The 22,649-nt window shown below is 38.8% G+C and overlaps 2 protein-coding genes across 15 annotated transcripts in view; both read left to right on the forward strand.

Annotated features, from left to right (window-relative positions):
• Positions 1–2,442, forward strand: part of mycbpap (mycbp associated protein) — a 34,826-nt gene extending 32,384 nt beyond the window's left edge. For all 8 annotated transcript variants that reach the window (XR_009064238.1, XR_009064239.1, XM_057844401.1 and 5 more), the window contains one exon: positions 1,368–2,442. Coding sequence is in view for 6 of the 8 variants with exons in the window: in XM_057844401.1 (XP_057700384.1) it covers positions 1,368–1,481 (114 nt within the window). In the remaining 2 variants the exon portion in view is untranslated. The remainder of the gene's footprint in view (positions 1–1,367) is intronic.
• Positions 2,443–5,660: 3,218 nt separating this feature from the next.
• Positions 5,661–22,649, forward strand: part of epn3b (epsin 3b) — a 32,259-nt gene continuing 15,270 nt past the window's right edge. The window contains exons 1-6 of one of the 7 annotated variants that reach the window (XM_057844739.1): positions 5,661–5,913; positions 17,604–17,735; positions 17,822–17,980; positions 18,251–18,334; positions 22,076–22,379; positions 22,452–22,570. In XM_057844739.1, coding sequence (XP_057700722.1) covers positions 5,905–5,913; positions 17,604–17,735; positions 17,822–17,980; positions 18,251–18,334; positions 22,076–22,379; positions 22,452–22,570 — 807 coding nt within the window. In that variant the 5' untranslated portion in view covers positions 5,661–5,904. Of the gene's footprint in view, positions 5,914–6,616; positions 6,885–17,603; positions 17,736–17,821; positions 17,981–18,250; positions 18,335–22,075; positions 22,380–22,448; positions 22,571–22,649 lie in introns of those variants that run through there. The other 6 variants (XM_057844740.1, XM_057844743.1, XM_057844738.1 and 3 more) reach the window with 6 other exon arrangements.

Genomic DNA, 22,649 nt, shown 5'->3' on the forward strand with positions numbered 1-22,649 from the left:
ATTAATGATTCTAATTACAGACATTTTGAATAATAAATATAATTACTTCTTTTTATGGCTAGGTTGAAACAAAAGCGGTTGCGCGACGTCTGTAAACGGGGGTTTTCAGGGTAAAACGGACAAATTAAAAATAGTTCGGAGGCTTAGTGCGCCATGAGTCTGCTATGGCAGCATATAGACATATTGTTCTATCAAACACAACAGTTTATTTGGCTTAAAATACTGCAGTTTCTTTTAAAGAAGAGTGCAAGGGCAGAAACTGCTTTTTCAGTCTCCTCTGTATTTTCCGCCATATGCACGCGAGGCGATTCCGCTACTCTAGTCATTGCGTCTTTGTGTCGCAGAGTCGCCATGTAAACTGCCCCAGAGAGATTGACGGTGCCAGGAATTAGCGATCAGGTAGCATAGAATAAGATGTAAACATATCTACACTAGCATGTGATTGAATTAATTCTGGGTTCCTCACCTCACATAACTGAATTGTGCACACTCCACACCGCCTAATCACGTCTCATTTTGACTCAACTTCCCTCCTCAGTTATCAGGCCCCCCACATGATATCCAAAAGTAAATATAATTAGCTAACGATAGCACGACTACTTCCATAGGTAGCATAGGCATGCAAATCTAATAGGCTGCCCTCGCAGCCGCTCTTGCATCCTGTATATAATTCAAGAAAAGACTTATTGCTCAAACTAAGGAACTTCATCTGCCATTATAATTTGACTGACAGCCCAAAAGTTATAACCCTGCGGCTTTCTCTGGTGTTCTGACATCCTGGCTGACAGTCTGTAAATTTTCTTTCTGCACAAAAGAAAGAACCTGGGTATATCTCACTTCACATTCGTTCCAAGTGTCAGTGCCCAGGAGTGTGTCATTTTTGTGTCTAAACATTATTTCTCCATGTTCATAATTTTAAGGAATTCATGATTTGCATATTTAGATTCTTTGAGCAGCCATCTTTCACATGAAGGTCATTTGGACTATTACTATTATTACTACTATTGTTTTAAACCACGCTTAAGTGACTGACTCTGTAATGTCTGTAGGAAGATACATAGTCATGCTTCTGGGATATATACAGTATATATAACATGCTTAATGTTTTTCCTCCTCTTACAATTGAGTCACAGGTACAGGTACTGAGTCACATACAACCTACTACTCATTGGGCTACCATAGTAACGGAACAATGATTATTTATTTTCATTTTTATTTTACCTTACCACGATCAGTTATTTTTAACAATTGGTTTAATTTTAAACATTTTTTGTGTGTGGAAAAATGCTGCGAAGTATAGCATCTCTGCAGATTGAAATTGTTGTTTTGATCAGTCAGCCTTTACGAATATGACTATTTTTTGACAGAACGCTCCTCTAAATGACGAAATGGGCGGTCAGCCGGCTTCGACGGATAAGTTGGCTGATGATGAGCAAGTTGCCAACTGTGATGATGTACAAAATAGTACAGCAGAAGAATGACACTGGACACATTAGCTGTATCAAAACACTGTAAAGAGAAATTATTAAAATACATATAAAGATATTTTGCATCCCTGTTTAAATGCAAGGTTTTTGTGACATCCTGTATGACTTGGACAAGTGATATGAAAAACTAAATGAATTATTTGGAGGAGAGAAGTACCGTAATTTTTAGACTATAAGCCGCTACTTTTTCCCCTCATTTTGAATCCTGTGGCTTATAGACTAGTACGTTTTATTAGTTGATTTGTTTGGGTTAATAGGTAACACATTATTTCACAGCGGCGTCATAAGGCTGCCATAAGACCGTCATAATTATGACATGACACTATCATGGGCATTAATGAATGCAGATGTCATTAAGTGTCATCCAGCAAATTATGTCACTAACTCAATTTATGTCAAGCTTGGATCTTTTACATCCATTCAAAAGTGAGATAATTTCGCAGATGACACAAAATGATGTCCGTCATAAGCATTCCTTGTTGCTTATGAAAGTGGCATGTCATATTCAATGGTCTACTCTTATGACAGTCTTATGTTAACACTGTCAAATAAAGTGTGACCAAATTCCATAACTAGCAGTTAATGAAACAACTACAGCAGTAACCGAAGAATTAATTATAATATCTGGGATATAAATAGGGAGCAGTGATGGCCAAATGAAACTTCATGAAGCAATAATTCATGGTGGTTAATTTGGTCTTATGATAGTCATGTGATACCGCTGTCAAATAAAGTGTTACCGGTTAATATCTTTTGGTGTAAATATCCCATAATACAATGAGGACAGCTGTGGTTGATAGTCCATTGCGGCTTATCTATGAACAAATTTTCATGTCAAATTTGGTGGGTGGCGGCTTATAGTCAGGTGTGCCTTATAGTGCGAAAAATATGGTAAAACAAAAACAGGCATGTATTTGCATTCTTAATACAAGTCACTGAAAGATGGAATAAAGAACTAAACACACACATAAATCGTTTTTATTTGCAATGTCTTAAAATAATACGTCATAGTATTGGCCTACTGTACTCATAGGCGGAGTTTGACTTTTGGGGCAGGGAGGGCACAGCATGTTGATGACCCCGAAACGCAGTGTCAGCAATAAAATTAACTTACAAGAATATTTATAATAATAAGTTCACAATGAGCATTTTTTGTTTCCCATCATTCTTGTGGGGAATTCTAAATCAGGCTGCTTAGGCAATACTTTTCGCCAAGATTGTCATCCATCGAATATGGTACGCCCACTGGTGTCGTGCCAATGTAATTACCCCAGTCAAAAATTGTATCCCCTGGGCGGAGCCATATGGAGGTAGATTTGTGTCTTTATTATTCATTAAAAAAAGTTGCTTCAATTAAAAAAAAAAAAAAAAGTTGCTTCAACCAAAATATATATTTTCATCAAAAAACGTCTCTTCAATCAAAAAAAATGTCTGAATGCAAAAATAACTTTGAAACAAAAAAATGCATGTGAAAGCTTTTTTTCTTTGAATTTTTTTTTTTTTTTTTTTTTTTTTTTTTGTGTTGTGTTTGGGCCACATTTTGGCTAGGACGTTTTTGTCTTTATTATTCAATCAAAAAATAAGTTGCTTCAAAAAAATATATATTTTCAAAAAGAAAAATCACTTCAATCCAAAAAAGGAAAATTTCAATCATAGAAAACGTTTTTGAATGCGAAAAAATATTTGAGTTTGAAGAATTTGCATTTGAACACTGCATTTTTTCATTGAAAAAGCTTTCATTGATTGAAGCAATCCTTTTTTGTGTTTGGACCATATTATGGGTAGGACATTTGTGTCTTAATTATTCAATCCCCCCAAAAAGTTGGTTCAATCAAAAACAATATTTTCAATCAAAGAAAAAAATCATTTGAAAAATAAAATTGCCCTCTCCTAATTTTTTTTTTTTTTGTTGAAAATTATATGCAAAGCAAATGACAGTCTAAGGTGCTAGTCACATGATCTGTTCGGAAAAATAATTTTGACCCATTATAAAAATATATTTTTTTGTTCATTTCATTCATTTTGTGTTGCAGTTTTATTGCTTTACAACTTATTTATATATGGCAGAAAACACTCAGGTGACTTGAAGTTCCGCTCTGAGACCCCAAATTTAGCCAACTTTCAAAATTGTCCGATATGCATGCGTGATACATCATTGGAAAGCTTAAAAAAAAAAAAAAATTCTGGGGGAAGAAAATTTTTGAACAGGACGGCATTTTTTCTTTTTAAATTAATTTTTAAACTGCGAAACCCTATCTGGAGGTGAGAGCATGAAAGAGCTGAATTAAAGACGCCATGACTTTAACAAGATATTATCGCGTACTTACCTTGTTTCGATCCAAAAACTCCTTGTAGCATGTATCACTGAGTGTCAAGACACAGCTGTGAATAGCCACAGCTGGATTTTTGGGGGATTTTAGGGGTGAAACATGGTAATATAACAAGGGTCGCGATGCAGAAATCGCAGACATCAAGGAGTGATTGAAATTTTCATATAATTTACCCTTTTAAACTTTCTTTTTTTCAAATTTTCTTTGTTTTGATTGATTATTTATCATCCAACATATCGGAGAAAATGCGACAGTAACAAAAAAAATACAATTAAGCGATAGTTATGAGGTAGATATCCATGACTTTTTTACAGATGCCGTTTTTTTCATTGTGACATAATTTGTTTAAAAAATGCAAGTGAATAATTTTTCGAAGTCGTTTTGTTTTATTATTTTTTTTACTAAATATTAGGCATCAATTAATGATTCAAAGCTAAAAATGACAGACATTTCGCATAATAAATACGATTACTTACCTTCTTTTTATGGCTAGGTTGAAACAAAAGCGGTTGCGCGACATCTGTAAACAGGGGTTTCCAGGGTAAAGCGGAAAAATTAAAAATAGTTCGGGGGCTTAATGCGCCATGAATCTGCTATGGCAGCGTATAGACATGTTATTCTATCAAACACAACAGTTGTTTTGGCTTAAAATACAGCAGTTTCTTTTAAAGAGGAGTGCAAGAGCAGAAACTGCTTTTTCAGTCTTGTCTGTTTTCCGCCATATAGGAAAGTCAATTTTAAGAAATGACACTTTTCGGCCACGGGGGGGGGGGGGGCAGCCATGTAGCATGTATCACTGAGTGTCAAGACACAGCTGTGAATGGCCACAGCTGGATTTTTTGGGGATTTTAGGGGTGAAACATGGTAATATAACGAGGGTCGCGATGCAGAAATCGCAGACATCAAGGAGTGGTTGATATTTTCATATAATTTACCCTTTTAAACGTTATTGGTTTTTTTCAAATTTTCTTTGTTTGGACTGATTATTTATCATCTAAGATATCGGAGAAAATGCGACAGTAACAAAAAAATACAATTAAGCGATAGTTATGTGGTAGATATCCGTGACTTTTTTACAGATGTCAGTTTTTTCATTGTAACGTAATTTGTTTAAAAGTTTAAAATATGCGAGTGAATAATTTTTTAAAGTGTTTATTTTTATTTTATTTTTTTTTACTAAATATTGGACATCAATTAATGATTCTAAGCTAAAAATGACAGACATTTCGAATAATAAATACGATTACTTACCTTCTTTTTATGGCTGGGTTGAAACAAAAGCGGTTGCGCGACATCTGTAAACAGGGGTTTCCAGGGTAAAGCAGACAAATTAAAAATAGTTCGGGGGGCTTAATGCGCCATGAATCTGCTATGGCAGCGTATAGACATGTTTGTTCTATCAAACACAACAGTTGTTTTGGCTTAAAATACAGCAGTTTCTTTTAAAGAGGAGTGCAAGAGCAGAAACTGCTTTTTCAGTCTTGTCTGTTTTCCGCCATTTAGGAAAGTCCATTTTATGTAATGACACTTTTCGGCCACTAAAATCCGTTTATGACCGTTCTGTATTTACCAAGCAGAAACTGATTGCTCAGATGCCATCACTACTGTCCATTGTCGAGGGGCTGATGTGCATCGTCTAATTTATTGTGTTAAATTGTAAAGGTCTGCCAAATAATCTGACCGCAATGTAGTCATGCTGTGCATTAATAAAACTTTCAGTCTCCCGGTGGCAAGAAATGATCCTGGTGAATCCTGACTCATTCATTCCACGCACGCACGAGTCACGACTGTGGGTGCACCGCTGACGTTGCAAAAACGCCCCTTCGCACTCCCCTTACTCCACGCGTATGCCGTGTTGGTGTGTCGGTGAGTGAGGTAGGGGAGAGGAAAGTAGTGGGTGGGCTACATCACGTCCTATGCGGATTTCACGTTGGCTTCCTCGCACCAGAGCCACCTGGACTCTCCGCCGTCCTGTTCGGATCTTCTTCCACTGGGTCTCCATGATATCATCGCTGCGTGGTTCACTGCAGGTCCCGCGGCAGGGAGGACATCATTTGGACCTGCAAGGTGCGGCGAGGGGATGAGCAATGGGAAAGGTAACCGGAGTCAGATTGTAATTGTGTTTTGATTTAAATCTAATTCAGAATACATTTTAAGGTATAAATCATGCTATGTATACACTGCATGAGGGGGCGTGTGTGACGTGAACGTGTGGAGGTGGTGGGTGGGCGATCGTCATGAACATGCTCACGCAATGTTAAGACCCACTATGGACGCCCTCCTTTTCCACCTGAAACATGCAGTAAAAAGGATGCGTTCACGCGGCTCCATCGTTGTGCAACGTCGTGACGTGTGAGCGTGTGACTGGACCACACCACATCAGCTCGTGGACTACACTACAGTACGCTGGGCCGTGGTAAGGAGGTTTGTACGTGACGTAAAGGTCATTAGGATGAGTTCAAGTAGAAATTAGAAAAAATGATGCATTCCTGAACTGTGCGTGAGAGTATACGACTGGAAAATATACAACTAATTGATTGTTAAAACAGTTTTTATCGTTAATTAATCGTTTAGACATTGTTGACCTCAAGACTATCCGAATCCCTTTTTAGTGTATTAATCGTCAAATGTTTTCATTTTATTTATCACTATTATTTACATTAAAAAAAAAGACTACAGATGGGGGCCAATCCTGTATCGGTATCGGGTACCGATCAAGCGCGTAGATGTGCATAGAGGCAGACGGACATCCGGGCATTTAATGACGTCACCAGACACAACAAAGCGTTGCCATATTGACAATGGGGTAAACGACCAGTCAGTTAGAATAGAAACGCAGTGAACTTTTGTCTTATTTGCCGTCTTTTTTCCGTCGGAATGGCTAAAAGTTGCTGTGTTGTGGGTTGTCACACAAGGAAGAGTTCGGAGCTGCATTTGAAGTTCTTTATCTTCCACGTGAGCGCAATTAATCGAGGAACAGTAAAAGAAGACTGTTCCGTGGACTATTTTCGCCTGTGGGAACCTAAATCCAAGCACATTTACGTTTGCAGCCGACATTTTATTACTGGTGAGTTTAATCGATTATATTTTGCCCCAATTAGCTGCTTCGATTCAATAGACTAGGCAGTGGTTATTTTTACCTTAACCGGCAACTCACAAAGCGTTTTTTTTTCTTTTGCCGTGAACTGCTCTGATTAGTCAATCGGTATATTATTGGCCTGGAGGGAATTGTTTTTTTTGCCGTGACGTGTTGACGGCTAAATGAAGCTTGGAGGCGAATTACTGGTAACGGCAGAAATAATCACTTCGTATATAGCCTACTACCTATTTTCTCAGTTCCACACAGTGCATATTCCACGTAAATGATAAAGGTCAACTTACTGGGTGTTTATGAGGTAGTTGTAGATGTTTCCGAACTCCACTGTAGGCTATTCCTTTGTTTATCCAGCTATCAGCTGCGACTTTGTATCAGCAGCTTTGTACGCCAATAAACGCTAATTTTAAATTGCATCGCCTCCTCGTGTCTGTCGGCAGTGACTCGTGATAATAGTAAGCCACGTTTAAGACATTTTTAGGATAAAAGACGCAAAACACACCTGAAATATATCAATTTCAGACGTCTGTCTATGGAATGTTAAGCTGTGCGTACCCCCTTCACAAAATGGCGACACGTTGCTAAGCGAGGTGACGTCATCGTGACATCACGCTGACTTCCTCCATCGGGATGGTAGGGACATAACACTAGCAACTTTTCAGGATGCTCAAATTGTCCCTACAAAATTGTAAGCAACCTTATATGCATGATATAATGAGTTCAATTATACTATATAGGTCATTTAGATTGTCTTCCCGTATGTTGTAAGGATAGAATTGACCCAACCATTATTAAATTAACTATTGTCATTATGTTCAAACTTACATTTACCCCATTTCACTTGCTGAATGTGACGGTCCATTTCCACCCCCTCAAACGCGAATTTCATTGGCTGATGACTTGACCCACCCCCGACACATACACTCACACAACCCCAAAAGAAATACATGTAAAAAAAAACATGCCACCCCCCCCCCCCCCCCCCAAAGAGGAGGGATATTAGAAGTTTTTTTCAGTCAGCAGCAGCCACTGTAAGTAATTTAAAAAGACGCCAATGTTGTGGAGGTGGGGCACACTTGCCTGGCACGGCCAGACTGTTCTCCCTATATTTTTCAAACACTGTGAGAAGAGTCTGGGACCCTGCTCCACATTGTTTATTTGCGTGACGTGTTCTTAACGATCAATGTCACTCTTGCATGTCGGAAGTCGTCTCCACAACAACAAAGATGGCGAACGGGAGAGCCGAGAATATGTTCCAATCCGTAATTTCAGTTTTAAATGACCAAAAACACATCGAGTCGTTTAAACCCTAGCAACTGACAGCAGTGTAAGCATTTCTTTTAACTCATTCACTCCCAGCCATTTTCACCGGTGCAACCCCCTTCACTCCCGGACGTTTTACTGGATTTTGACTGATTTTGCAAGGCCCACAGAAAATTATATTCTATTGCTATATAAACATGGAACCCATCAAAAGAAAGATTAGGCTCTCTTTTAGCAGGAAAAAAAGTTAGTTTGGATCTTTTTCCATTCTTTAGAAATCAGCATTAGAAAATAGCTTAGTTTGAGCAATTTTCCAATTTCTGAGAGACAGAGAAATTGAGCTTTTTGTGAAAGCATACATTTCAGACATAACTTTGACTTTAACAAAGCTATTTTTTGCTTTGTGACATCCCAAACATCTGAATGTTTTCCTTTTACAAAATAATATAAACAACAAGACAAATAGAGCTTTTGATAGCAAAGTAAAAATTTATTTACACATAACTATACTATTGAACTGAGAGATGACGCTGTTGTGGCAGCGACAGCTTGGGTAAACTTACCTATAATCACCGCCTCTCATCAAGATAGATTTTTATTGAGTCTTTCTTTTGTGGTGACCATTGCCTCGTGACAGAGTTCGCCTGAAGAACTTGTGTTCCTGGGGGGTAACTGGGAAGCGTTTCTGTGCGGGACACTGGAGGGTACGGGGGACGCGAGCGGTTGCTCACGGCGGCGCGGGCTTTGCTCGGCGAGCAGCACTTACTAAACAGCATCGTCTGCTGCACTAGTGGTCCCGGTTGTTCTGCCCGGTCGTCCGCTGCCTGACATCCTGGACGTCCATGCGATCATCTTCCGCCGGCGCCCGGCAGTGCAGCCCGGCCGTTCGTTCCGTTGTCTTGGGTTGTGGGTCTTACCAAATACGCTACTGCCCTCCAGTGGCCAGTTTTATTGCTTTAAAATGGATTTTCAGCCTTGTGCTTTGGAGCTAAATTGCATCAGAGCCTAGAGCTGTCTCTTGTGAAAAAAAACATAAAAGACGTCTTTGGGACACTGAAACAATTAAAAATAGAACGTATTTATATGTTTTTGGGAGCAAATGAGTTAAAAGAAGATGTGCTTCCTCGCGCTTAAGTTTTTTTGTCGCTTTACCAATATCATGTCCGCCCGTCGCTGATTGGTCCACTCCGCTGTCTGTTTGCTGTGGCTTGCTCCGCCCTGGGAATTTGATCTGCGGAACGGTCACCACTCACCAGACTCTATCGCTGGAACAGCGGTAAGTCTGGAGTTTCAGGCAAGGGGAACACACCACTAATTTTACTGCTAAAAGTCCGACCTGCATCAGAGTTAGCATAACATTAAACTGTGTGAACTTGCTAACCTGCAAAGCTGGAGTAGGAAGCTGCTTAGAAGTGTCCTTCTGTTTGTGTTTTCTACAGTTAACGTAAACTAAAATGCGAGAAATGTAGTGAACTATGCTGGAAACTATAGAACTAGAAAAATGTGAGCAAGGAGCTGCTTAGAGAGAGAGGGGTGCTGCATAACCTCATATGTTGCTCACACAACACAGCATACACACAAAACGATCATGATTAACTACATACTTTTTTTTTTTTTTATGCCACGAGCTACCCACACTAGCGTTGCTATCGACTGGTCGATCGTGATTGACGTAATGAGCACCTCTGATTTAGCATATCAATTAGTTAGGTTCAGATTTGTTAGAAATGTAGCCCTGACACCGGTTCAACCAATCTGTTTGGTCTTATTAATGTCCCATCCCGAGCAAAAAGTGTACCTGCAGATTATGCTGTTATGGTGTCCCTACCAATGTTGAGACCAAACCTACATCCTTGGTACCGATACAAGCTCAATTCACGGATCGGATTGACCCAACCTGTTAAAATTTTCTATCCATGAGCCATATATCAGGTCTCGTCATTTAGGATGCACATGCACTGTTGTCAAGCTTCAAAATTTGTCCTAAAAGCTTTTGGGAGGCCCTTTACTGCTCTCCAGTTTCATTTCATTTAGTCAACAGATACAGCGATTGTTGTATTGAGTTCATTTTGCCGACACTTATAGATTAGTCAAAATTTTCTTTTATCCCAGACAATAGTAAGTGATTTAATTACCTGACATGTTTCGGCAAACACTTCCGCCTTCGTCAGAGGGCCACTGGTGTTGGCGTGACACGTCTTTATCAGCTGATGGATGAACGTGACTCACCTGTCACATGGACAGAAAGACGCGTCACACAAACACCAATGACCCTCTGACGAAGGCGGAAATGTTCGCAGAAACATGTCAAGTAATTCAATCACCTACTATTGTCCGGGATAAAAGAACATTTTGACTAAGATACAGCGATTGTGTTGCCTGTTAACAAATCTTAAGTCGGCAGTGTTCGCCACACGTAATCTAAATGGCTGTGGAGGAATTTAATATTTATTTAGTGCCATTCAATCTGCCACGAAGGACACCATTTTGGGCAGTTTTGGCTAAAAAATGAGTTTTACCTGAGAACCAGGATTTCAGGATTTGTCACAGAACCTAGAGTGAACCAAGCCTAAAACTGGTCTCCCTCTGCGGAGGTAAGATTGGTTTGTTCCAAAAATGACCAGGAACAATTCTAAAAGGTCGTGCCGAATGACCTGGCGGGCTTGCGCCTATTGAGACTAGACATTTGCCGATTACCGCTGTCAATGTATACCATGCCATGAAAACGTCACCGTTTCAAAACCGCAAAAATTTTCTGCGATACCGTCCCTACGGTATTAGCTATTTTATATTTCCAATAATACAGGGACAAATTCCTCGCTTGCAGCTGGGAATACTTCGGCTACAGAAAATTTACAGACGGCCACGGCTTAAAGAAGGAGGGCCAACCGACGTGTAAAACATGTTTGCGGAGGGTGACTGCCGAGTAGGCAATACCTCCAATATGATTTCGCATTTTTGCAAAATTAAAGGTTAGTAAACACTGTCATGAACGCTTCCCACCAGCTGCTAGAGTTTTAACTCCAGCGTGTTTAGTGTGTCTAGTGGTGGTAAAACGTGTTTTTTTTCTCTGTGTGTCTCTTTTTCGCAACTGTGTTGAGAAAGAGTATGTGTATAATGTAAACATGATACGAGTCATACACATGTGTTTTTTATGGAAAATAATTCCATTATTTTTGTTCTGATTGCTCATCTAAAGGACTGCATTTATTTTAATTTTATTTAGAGTATTTAAATGATTTTTTAAATTTTTATTTGTATTTATTTTGAGTTAACATTATACTTATGTTCCAATTTGCTCATATGTTTTGAAAAACAAAAAATCCTATTCAATGAAAAAAAGTTTGTTTAACCCCGATATATTGAAAGTAACCCATTTTAGTGCAGTAATAGTAATACTTGTAATATTTGGGCTTAAGGTTATCATACCATCAGAATCTCATACCGACACACGCCTAATTGTGACCATTGAGCAGGAGTAGCACTAGGCCTTATGGGGAGGAGGGCTAAACCCCCAGGTGATCCAAAGCCTACAGACATTTTCAAGTTCTCAATCAACCAAATCATAAATTGGCACAGTTAAATTAATTTTTACAGCATTAATACGAAAAAAAAAAAAAGTCTGCAAATGACTTTTTATGCGCAGCTTTATCTATGGTATACAGATTATCAAATGATCCCAAATAAATGAGTTTTGCCCGGGAAAAAAATGTTAATGTAAATGTTACCTTTCCCGTTTTGTTGATAAAGAACTCAGGGTACATCACACAGATGAGCAATGATGTCATGGTACAGTATTTGCCAAATTAGAAGAGTAAATTGATGTCCTAAACATATTCAGGACAATTGCAGATGGCTCTCCTGATGTTTCCAATGCCAAGGTTTAATTAAAAAATAGTACTTAACGGGGGGAGGGGGCAATGGGATCTGTTTTCGGAATGGTATTGGTATTGACACATATCCTGATCCTAGATATTGGATTGGAAGTGAAAAATGTAGATTGGTGCATCGCTATCGAAAACTAAAAATGCTGTTTTTTTTCTTCAAATAGATTTTTAATTAAAAACCGATGACCGTAATTAACATGATTTGCTGTGTATACGTATTGGCTGATTCCTCAACTAATCGCACAAGTCGGTGATTTTCCTTTAGGTTTTAATTTTTTTGTGGCGGTGATAAATGTATTTGACTTGACTTGATTAGTCATCTATCAAAATAATTGTTTGTGGCAGACGAGCTGCCAGCTAGCCATAGTTAATCTGAATTGGAATGAGAAAGGTGAATATGTGAATGCTTTGTAATGCATCTGATAAATTTTGCTGGTGAGTTTTCAGGGTGCACCTTGCCTCTTGCCTGAAGTCAGCATTGACAGGCCATGGTTGCTTATAGTCCTACTGAGGACAATTAGTAGAATGTCATGGATGAATGAATGCTTTTGTTGTTTGCTGTCATGTAAGACTGCCCTGCATCATGCATAGAGCTTTTTCTAAGAATTTTCTTACCTTGTGAGAAGGCAAAAAATTTAACATCATCGTCATCACTCTTTATGATGCAATGCAACTGCCATACAACACTTAAAAAGGGAAGCATTATTACAAGCATTTGTTTATTTTTGTCATTGTAGTGTAGAGGTTCACTTGCCTGACTTCTGCACAGGCAATTTGAGTTCAATTCCCACTCCCGAGTTTATGAGACTGAACCAGACAGGATAAGTGTGGATTGATAATGTCTGCTGTGTTCGTTTTTTTTTTTTTTTTCTTTTTATGTCACAGCACTCCGATATGTTTCTATGTAAAACTGTCCGCCCAAGAGGAACAAAATTTCTAATTGCTAAAACCATTGACTTCATAATGTATTGACATGACACATTCCCCATTCACGCCTTCCTGAAGATGACCGTCCAACACTTCCCTTCATTTATTAGCAGTCAGTGAAATGCAGCGATTTAACGCCGGATTTAGGTTGAAAAAAGTACGAAAGCTGTGTCGCATACAAACAGGAAGGGTTGTCTCAGGAGTGATTTGTTCGAGGATTCAAGGTAATGATTATATTTTTTGTACCATGCATGCATTTTGAAACGTGAAAAAAAAAACAATGGGAGAAATTAGCCGCTACAGCATTGGCATTATACTTTGCAATACTTACGTAAAATAAATGCTACCTGAATGTTTTTTTTTTTTTTTAACCACGACTCAAGACTGTTTCACATCCAAATCTATAAAGAATTCATGGATTTAAGCATTTATTCGCTAGAATTTTCAACGAAAAAAGTTCTTTGTTTACATATGGCGGCCGCTAATTTCCTTACTGACTAGCCTCATCGTTCGCAAAATTTACGTAAAATAAATACTACCTGCACTTTTTTTTTTTTTTGCTTTTAACCAAGACTCGAGACTGTTTCACATCCAAATCTATAAAGAATTCATGGATTTAAGCATTTATTCGCTATAGAATTTTCAACAAAAAAAGTTCTTTGTTTACATATGGTGGCCGCTAATTTCCTTACTGACTAGCCTCATCGTTCACAATATTTACGTAAAATAAATGCTACATGCACTTTTTTTTTTTTTTTGCTTTTAACGAAGACTCGAGACTGATTCACATCCAAATCTATAAAGAATTCATGGATTTAAGCATTTATTCGCTAGAATTTTCAACGAAAATGTTCTTTGTTTACATATGGCGGCCGCTAATTTCCTTACTGACTAGCCTCATCGTTCGCAACATTTACGTAAAATAAATACTACCTGCACTTTTTTTTTTTTTTTTTTTGCTTTTAACCAAGACTCAAGACTCTGTCACATCCAAATCTATAAAGAATTCATGGATTTAAGCATTTATTCGCTAGAATTTTCAACGGAAAAAGCTTTTTATTTACATATGGCGGCCACTAATTTCCTGACAGACTAGCCTCATAGTTCTTAGTACTATATACACAAAATAACTGGTAACTGCACGTTTTTTTTTTTTTTTTTGCTTTTACCAATAGTCGAAATTGTTTTACGTCTATATCCATAAAGATTTCATGGATTTAAGCATTTATTCACAAGAATCTTTAACAGGAAAAGCTCTTTGTTTACAGATGTCGACCGCTAATTCCCTGACTGACTAGCCTCATAGTTCGCAATATTTACGTAAAATAAATGCTACCTCCACGTTTGTTTGTTTTTTTGCTTTTAACCAAGAATTGAGACTGTTTTACAAGAAGAATAAAATAAAATGCTACCTGCATGTTTTTTTTGTTTTGTTTTGTTTCCTTTTAACCAAGAATTGAGACTGTTTTACGTCAATATCTACAGTGGGGCAAATGGGTATTTAGTCAACCACAAATTATGCAAGTTCTCCTACTTTAAAAGATTAGAGAGGCCTGTAATTGTCAACATGGGTAAACCTCAACCATGAGAGACAGAATGTGGGAAAAAACCCAGAAAATCACATTGTTTGATTTTTAAAGAATTTATTTCCAAATTAGAGTGGAAAATAAGTATTTGGTCACCTACAAACAAGCAAGATTTCTGGCTGTGAAAGAGGTCTAACTTCTTCTAATGAGGTCTTAGAAAATGGAAGACATACAAGACCACTGATAATCTCCCTCGACCTGGGGCTCCATGCAAGATCTCACCCCGTGGCGTCAAAATGATGACAAGAACGGTGAGCAAAAATCCCAGAACCACACGGGGGGACCTAGTGAATGACCTACAGAGAGCTGGGACCACAGTAACAAAGGCTACTATCAGTAACACAATGCGCCGCCAGGAACTCAAATCCTGCACTGCCAGACTTGTGCCCCTGCTAAAGCCAGTACACGTCCAGGCCCGTCTGCGGTTCGCTAGAGAGCATTTGGATGATCCAGAAGAGACTGGGAGAATGTGTCATGGTCAGATGAAACCAAAATAGAACTTTTTCGTAGAAACACAGGTCCTCGTGTTTAGAGGAGAAAGAATACTGAATTGCATTCGAAGAACACCATACCCACTGTGAAACGGGGGTGGAAACATCATGCTTTGGGGCTGTTTTTCTGAAAAGGAGTGGCTTCGTAAGACGCATTTCAAGGTCCTGGAGTGGCCTAGCCAGTCTCCAGATCTCAACCCCATAGAAAATCTGTGGAGGGAGTTGAAAGCCCGTGTTGCCCAAGGACAGCCCCAAAACATCACTGCTCTGGAGAAGATCTGCATTGAGGAATGGGCCGAAATACCAGCAACAGTGCGTGAAAAGCTTGTGAAGAGTTACAGAAAACGTTTGGCCTCCGTTGTTGCCAAGAAAGGGTACATAACAAAGTACAGAGATGAACTTCTTTTATTGGCCAAATACTTATTTTCCACCATGATTTGCAATAAATTCTTTAAAAATCAAACAATGTGATTTTCTGGGGTCTTTCCACATTCTGTCTCTCATGGTTGAGGTTTACCTAAGTTGACAATTACAGGCCTCTCTAATATTTTCAAGTGGTGGAACTTGCACAATTAGTGGTTGACTAAATACTTATTTTCCCACTGTATAAAGAATTCATCGATTCAGGCATTTATACACAAGAATTTTCAACGGAAAAGCTCTTTGTCCGTGTTTCTACTCGGTCAGCTTTGACGGAGATAGGCCCCCTATGAATCGGCCCCGTGTCCCGTCAATACATTATGAAGTCCATGCTAAAACCCATGAATGGGTGAGTGTGGCCTGTGGAAAACGGGCACCAGGTTTGGTTCCTTTTACTGTCAGATAGATTTTAGTATAATAGTTTAGTGCATAGAGTGCACTCCATTATTGGCACCCCTGGTTAAGATGTGTTTTTTAGCTTCTAGTCATTTTTTAAAATTCAAATAATATGGGACCTTAATGGAAAAAAAGAGAAAAATCCAACCTTCAATACAAGTGCATTTGTTCAATGGGGAAAAAATCCCACATAAAGAAATAATTATTTGACATCAAATAATGTGTGTCACAAATATTAGCACCCCTGGTGTTAATACTTTGTACAACCCCCTTTTGCCAACAAAACAAGGTCTGGGACTGAGATGGCCATGGGACGAGCTTGAGTTTGCGTCTGGTGAACCATTTCTGTGTAGATTGGCCATATGTTTAGGTCTGGCGTGCCACGAAAGATGCGCATGCTAAAAAGCACCTCATACCCACTGTGAAGTATGGGGGTGGGTCAGTGATGCTGTGGGGCTGTTTCGCTTCCAAAGGCCCTGGGAACCTTGTTAGGGTGCATGGCATCATCAATGCTTTGAAATATCAGGACATTTTAAGTCAAAATCTGTTGCCCTCTGCCCGAAAACTGAAGATGGGTCGTCACTGGGTCTTTCAGCAAGACAATGACCCTAAACATATGGCCAAATCTACACAGAAATGGTTCACCAGACACAAAATCAAGCTCCTCCCATTGCCATCTCAGTCCCCAGACCTTGTTTTGTTGGCAAAAGGGGGTTGTACAAAGTATTAACACCAGGCCCACTAATAATTGTGACACACATTATTTGATGTCAAATAATTATTTCTTTATGTGGGATTTTTTCCCCCCCACTGAATAAATGCACTTGTATTGAAGGTTGGATTTTGCTTTTTTTCCATTAAGGTCCCATATTGTTTGATTTTTTTTTTTTTTTTTTTTAATTATTAGAAGCTAAAAAACCCATCTTAACCAGGGGTGCCAATAATTATGGAGGGCACTGTATACTGTCAACTGTATAGAGATGTTTGTCAGTGATGCCAAAGATGATTTTGCAGAAAGTCAATCCTCGTGGGTGCCCTCCAATGGTTTCAGTTTATGCATAAACAATGAGACCATTGAGACACTCCTCCAAATGGGGACTTGACTTACTTGGGTTTAGGAGGTTAAGAATACTTTTTTTTTCCACAGGCACCCCTGATGGGCAGGCCCCTTGTGTCTGCCATGAACCATTTTAGTAGAAAAATATGTTGTGCATTGACCTCAATAAGCTTAGCTATGAAGAAGCGTCATCAGATACCTGATTGCCAGTGCTTCTGACCTACTTCCTGCTGAGTGTGCACCAAATGTGAGCCACTCATTCAGTTACTAGTATCAATCATTGTTTCCGATGCTTAATGGCAACAATTTTACAGGTCCGTACAAATTAGAATTTTGTGTAAAAAATATTTTTGCGTATACCCTATGCCAGTTAATATTCTCTTGCATTTAAAAACTCTTGTTTTCATTGTTGAAACTAAATTTTCTTCTATTTGTTGTTGGTCCCGAAAGCATTTTTTTTTTGTTTTGTTGCACTTTGTGACTGCAGTTTCTAACAATATATGCAGTGTGGAAACAGACTGGCATAGTTAAGTTCCATTGGCTTTTATTAGGTTTACATTTGGCTTTCATTTCTTTTTTTAACAGGAGTGTCTAGCATCTCCTGTCAGATGTGGAGCATTCATTGCCCTCGTTGCTTTTTGTTCAGTCCATGTTCTCCTTTTCAGCTTCACCTGTTGAAGGCCTGCTCTTCACTTACTATCACTCTGACTCCTCCATCACCCGTCAACATGACAACCTCAGCCCTGCGTAGGCAGGTGAAGAACATAGTGCACAACTATTCCGAAGCAGAGATTAAGGTACTAAGTGGTTTTCATGATGGTTGATGGAAAATTAATAAAAGATTTAATAATACACTTCATTGTTCTCTTGCTGTGGTCCGTAGGTTCGCGAGGCCACGTCAAATGATCCATGGGGGCCGTCATCATCTCTAATGTCAGAAATTGCCGATCTGACCTTCAATGTGGTGGCTTTTGCTGAAGTCATGGGCATGGTGTGGAAGCGTCTCAATGACAGTGGCAAGAACTGGAGGCATGTCTACAAGGTGAAAGACATATGACAAATCCATGTGTAGTTTAGAAATGCAATCAATTTTACTGAGTGGTGTTGCTAATATTTTTGTTAACTAGCTAAATAACCTAACTATCTTTCTGTACCTTTGTAAAAGAGGAATATTCAATTGAGCTCTTGTTTTGAATCCAGTTAGATTACGGTGGTGTAAGTGAGTGTAGCTTTCCCACTAATTTCATCTTTAGCTTCAATGGCAGTATATTGAAGGTTTAATGATTTTGACCAGTGTGCATTTTAACTTTAGTCCCTGACACTATTGGACTACCTGCTAAAGACAGGATCGGAGAGAGTGGCTCAACAGTGTCGAGAAAACGCCTTCAATATTCAGGTACTTCACAGAATCCGCAGAAATAGTTCACTAATACCAGAATTCACAATTTATTATCACTCACTTTTTAAACTGCTTACATACAAGGTTATGTCATTTAACTTGTATGTAATTTTCGATATTTTTTTTTACATGAAAAGATTATATTTGCGTGTCAGAAAGAATGTAGTCAGGTTAAGTAAAGTCTTATTGGTAAAGTTAGCTCCACATGTCTGGAAAGGGGGTTCATTATATAAAGTAGCAATAACAGTATGACCTATTTATTAGGGTAATTTTTTAGCTAATTTGATCATGAACACGAAGGAGATAAACCAGTGAATTTCACTTTGAATATCAATTTTAATACTCAGATGAGTATTTGATTTGCTGGCAGTTTTTATGATTTAAAAGGTATAAATCTGAAGAAAAAAAATTGCCTGAAGCAGTTTTGCAAGTTTCGTACTGAGTTGTATTTTTTAGCCACCAAACATTATTTGGTACAACAATTTTTAATTACCATTCTTTTGAAAGAAAAAAAAAAAAGTATATATATTATCTACTGTACGTTGTACACAGTGGCGGACTTGGCAATTTTGGGGCCTAAGGCGAACATATCCAGGGGCCCTCTTCATGGGTCAGGGGTTAAAAAGGTGAGAAGGGTGTGGAGGAAATATGTTCTGGTACACTAGGTCCTAAACGACAAATTTTCTCCTGATTATTCAGCCGACTAGTTTTACGATTAGTCGACTAATCTAATAATTTTCTCTTTTTTTTTTTTTTTTTACTACTTTAGCCATGAAATTTTTGTTGAGGCGTATTAATTCACAAAACCATTTTGGAACACTTAAATTCTTTATTAAAGTACAAATAATCATGTAAATAACAATAATTAATCACAAACACTGAGGTTAGCATTTACTAGTGCAAAAGAATGGAAAGTAAACAGATTCAGAACACTGGCTTTGCCTTTCCAACATTATTCAAAACAATTCTTAAAAAAAAATTCTAGCACTATTATTATAGTATACTACTATATATAATAGTAGTATAATAATTGTAAAAATTATTCATTGCCAATCATATTTGTCATAAAGAGCATCATTTGAAAGCTCTTCTTAGTGTGGAATCTGTATTCTGTAGTATCTACTCAACATATTATAATTAGGGCTGTCAAAATTATCGCGTTAACGCGCGGTAATTAATTTTTAAAATTAATCACATTAAAATATTTGACGCAATTAACGCACGTCTCGCCCTGACAGTATTCTGCCTTTTGGTAAGTTTTACAGCAAGGTTTTTTGCACTGTCAAACAGCGAACTCTTGTGGTCACTTTGCGACATGGTTTATTGCTTTCTTGCCAGTTCAATATGGCTGCACGACGTCTCGGGTTGACGCCTACGTTGTAATGTTGTGCTTATATGATCCTTGGACAAGATTTGTCCGTAAGTATGGTTGTTGTAAAGAATGTACATATTATGTTAGTAAGCGAAATGTTATATTTTTTGTATGAGACGCTTTTTGTTTATGTTTAGTGAACCTGTATAGCGTGCTAAGCTAAAGTTGTTGCTAATGCAATGCTTGTGTACTTTTTTTTGTAGTTTCACTACGGTCTAAAGAGGACAATGGTTTGAGGCCATTTTATTAATAAATCAGATGAAAAAGGAAGAAGTCTGATTATTAAGGCGTCGTTCACTAGCTGTCTAGCTTTGGAAAAAGTAGACGCTTCGGAGTGAGGACAGCATAGACAGATTTAAATGACAGTAGAGTGAAATGCCCACTACAGTCCTTATGTACCGTATGTTAAATGTATATATCCATCTTGTGTCTTATCTTTCCATTCCAACAAATTATTTTACAGAATATATATATAATTTACAGAAAAATATGGCATATTTTATAGACGGTTTGAATTGCGATTAATTGCGATTAATTAATTTTTAAGCTGTAATTAACTCGATTAAAATTTTTAATTGTTTGACAGCCCTAATTATAATATTAATTCTGAAGTATGTGGGATTAATTCCAGAAATCGTTTTGTATATGACGAATATGACGTGCTTTTTTTTTTTTTTTTTTTTTAAATGTTCACCGGAGGTAAGCTTTACACTCCGTAAAAAAACATTCTTCGTCATTGCTTGTGGTAAGAGATTTTTTTTTTTTTTCGTTAGCAAATGCTTCTTAACCAGCTGTTGAGTGTTACTGTATGACTGATTGGAACTGTCCTGCATTGTTTCGCCACAGGGTGTGCTGTCATGTATTTTATGTTCGGTGTGAAGAAGAAGAAAGTTTAAAGAAGCATTAGCGGCCTGTTCTCAACTTCCTCACTGCACTTTAGCTTTCATGGAGAGCACGTTCGCTCATGTATTCAAAATAAACGATAGCCGACGTGCAAAGCAGCAAGTGAGCTGTAAAAATAGCAAGCTTAGTGGCGTGAAAAAGGCGGGAGAGCTAAGTGAAGCTAACGAACAGCTAAGCGGAGCTGAGCGATGCTAAACGGAACTAAGCTAAACGACTGATACTCAGTCCGTTGTCATGGAACAGTCCATTGTAGTGTGTGTGTGGGGGGGAGATAAGAGATAATATAAATGCAGCATTCAAATGGCTTTCTTTTTTGTTTTGTTATTTGTTTGTTCAGTATGCTGACATAATTATACATGACGAATAGTTGGGGTGCTGCTGGTTCCGGTGGCCCAAGCCCTTGCTCGTTGGGGCAAGGGCAGCTGGTTGGGGGCCCCCTACTGGTTGGGGGCCTGAGGCAATCGTCCACTTCGCCTGAATAGTAGATCCGCCTATGGTTGTACATTACTCACCCAACTGACAGTAAAGCCCCTTTCTGACTTATATACTGGTAAATTCCTGTGTAAGGTGACGCGGGATTTGATCGTGTCATGGCTTTCAGACATTGGTAAATGGTAAATGGTGTTATGCTTATATTGCGCTTTTCCACCTTTCATTGGGAGATATCCCGGAAATAACATGGGTTGGACACATTGAGAGACTTGTCCCGTGTTGCCAACTCGGCGCTCTCTGTGCGGGGAGGGCGGCTGGTGTGATTTTATAACCCGGACATTACGTATTTTGGTCGGCATCGGCAACAAAATAAACCACACATTTCCAAAGATGGATGATGGACTCTCTTCCTCGGCTTTACGATCCAGTAGCAATTTAATTTTGTTATGTTTTCAGTTTAATTTTGCTATTTCTAGTTTGCCATGTTGATAATTGCAATATTTGTTTACAGCATTTCGTCTTACTGCGAAGAAAGACGAAATGACGATCGGCCCGTCATGATATTTTCGTAATCAGCCTTTGTGCTGAGACCCGGGTATTTATACTTAAGGGTATATATTATAAGGGTTTCACACTTTACCAACTTAGCTGTATGGATGCTCCAAACAAAGTTTCATTGTGCTTTTTGTAACAATGACAATAAATATTCTGAATCTGAATCTTAACGCCTGCTTTCACACATACCGCTTCCCGGGAAAGTCCCGGGCATCACACTAAGGCGCGACTCGGTAAAATTCTGCTTCATCGCTGTGTCAGTCGACCTGGGAAATTGCTTTCACACATAAGGGCTGCCTTTTTAATTCCTGGGATTTAAACAGTGTTCAGGTGTGTGTGAAAGGGGCTTAATATTGACACATTTAGGCAGCAGTCTGACAGATGTGGCTGGAAACGTCAACCTTTATTAGTGGAGTAAAATGGAAAATAATAATCAATGCACTATATGCCACAGCGCTGTCTTTTTCTTGTTTCAGACGCTTCGTGATTTTCAATATGTTGACCGTGATGGTAGAGATCAAGGGGCCAATGTCCGAGAAAAAGCGCGCCAACTAGTGTGTCTTCTCCGGGATGAAGACCGTCTTCGCCAAGAAAGAAGTCAAGCTTTGAAGACCAAGGAGCGAATGGCAGGGGGGAGTGGTGGAGGTGGAAGTAGTGGGGGCATGTATGGAGGAATACCTCCATCCTATCACCCAGGAAGGCGAACAAGCCAGCCCAGCATGGCTGTACTTTATGGGGAGGACTTAACCCGCTCCAGAGGTTCCCCATCCTCCTTTAACTGTGAGTTTGGAAATGAGTCTTTACTTAGGGTCTCCTTATCACTATTCCATCCTTCTTGTTATTACTCAGCAGCCTCATCTTCATCTCCTCGGGGTGCCTCAGACCTGGAACAGGCTCGACCTCAAACCACCGGGGAAGAAGAGCTTCAACTCCAGCTGGCTTTAGCCATGAGTAGAGAGGCGAATCAGAAGGTAAAACTGTTAATACTCAATACACATTATTCAGCATTAAAGATGTTTTATTGCCAGTGTTAGAGGCCAATTATTTCCT

The sequence above is a fragment of the Corythoichthys intestinalis genome, chromosome 8, assembly GCF_030265065.1.
Source record: "Corythoichthys intestinalis isolate RoL2023-P3 chromosome 8, ASM3026506v1, whole genome shotgun sequence".
Lineage (NCBI taxonomy): Eukaryota > Metazoa > Chordata > Actinopteri > Syngnathiformes > Syngnathidae > Corythoichthys > Corythoichthys intestinalis.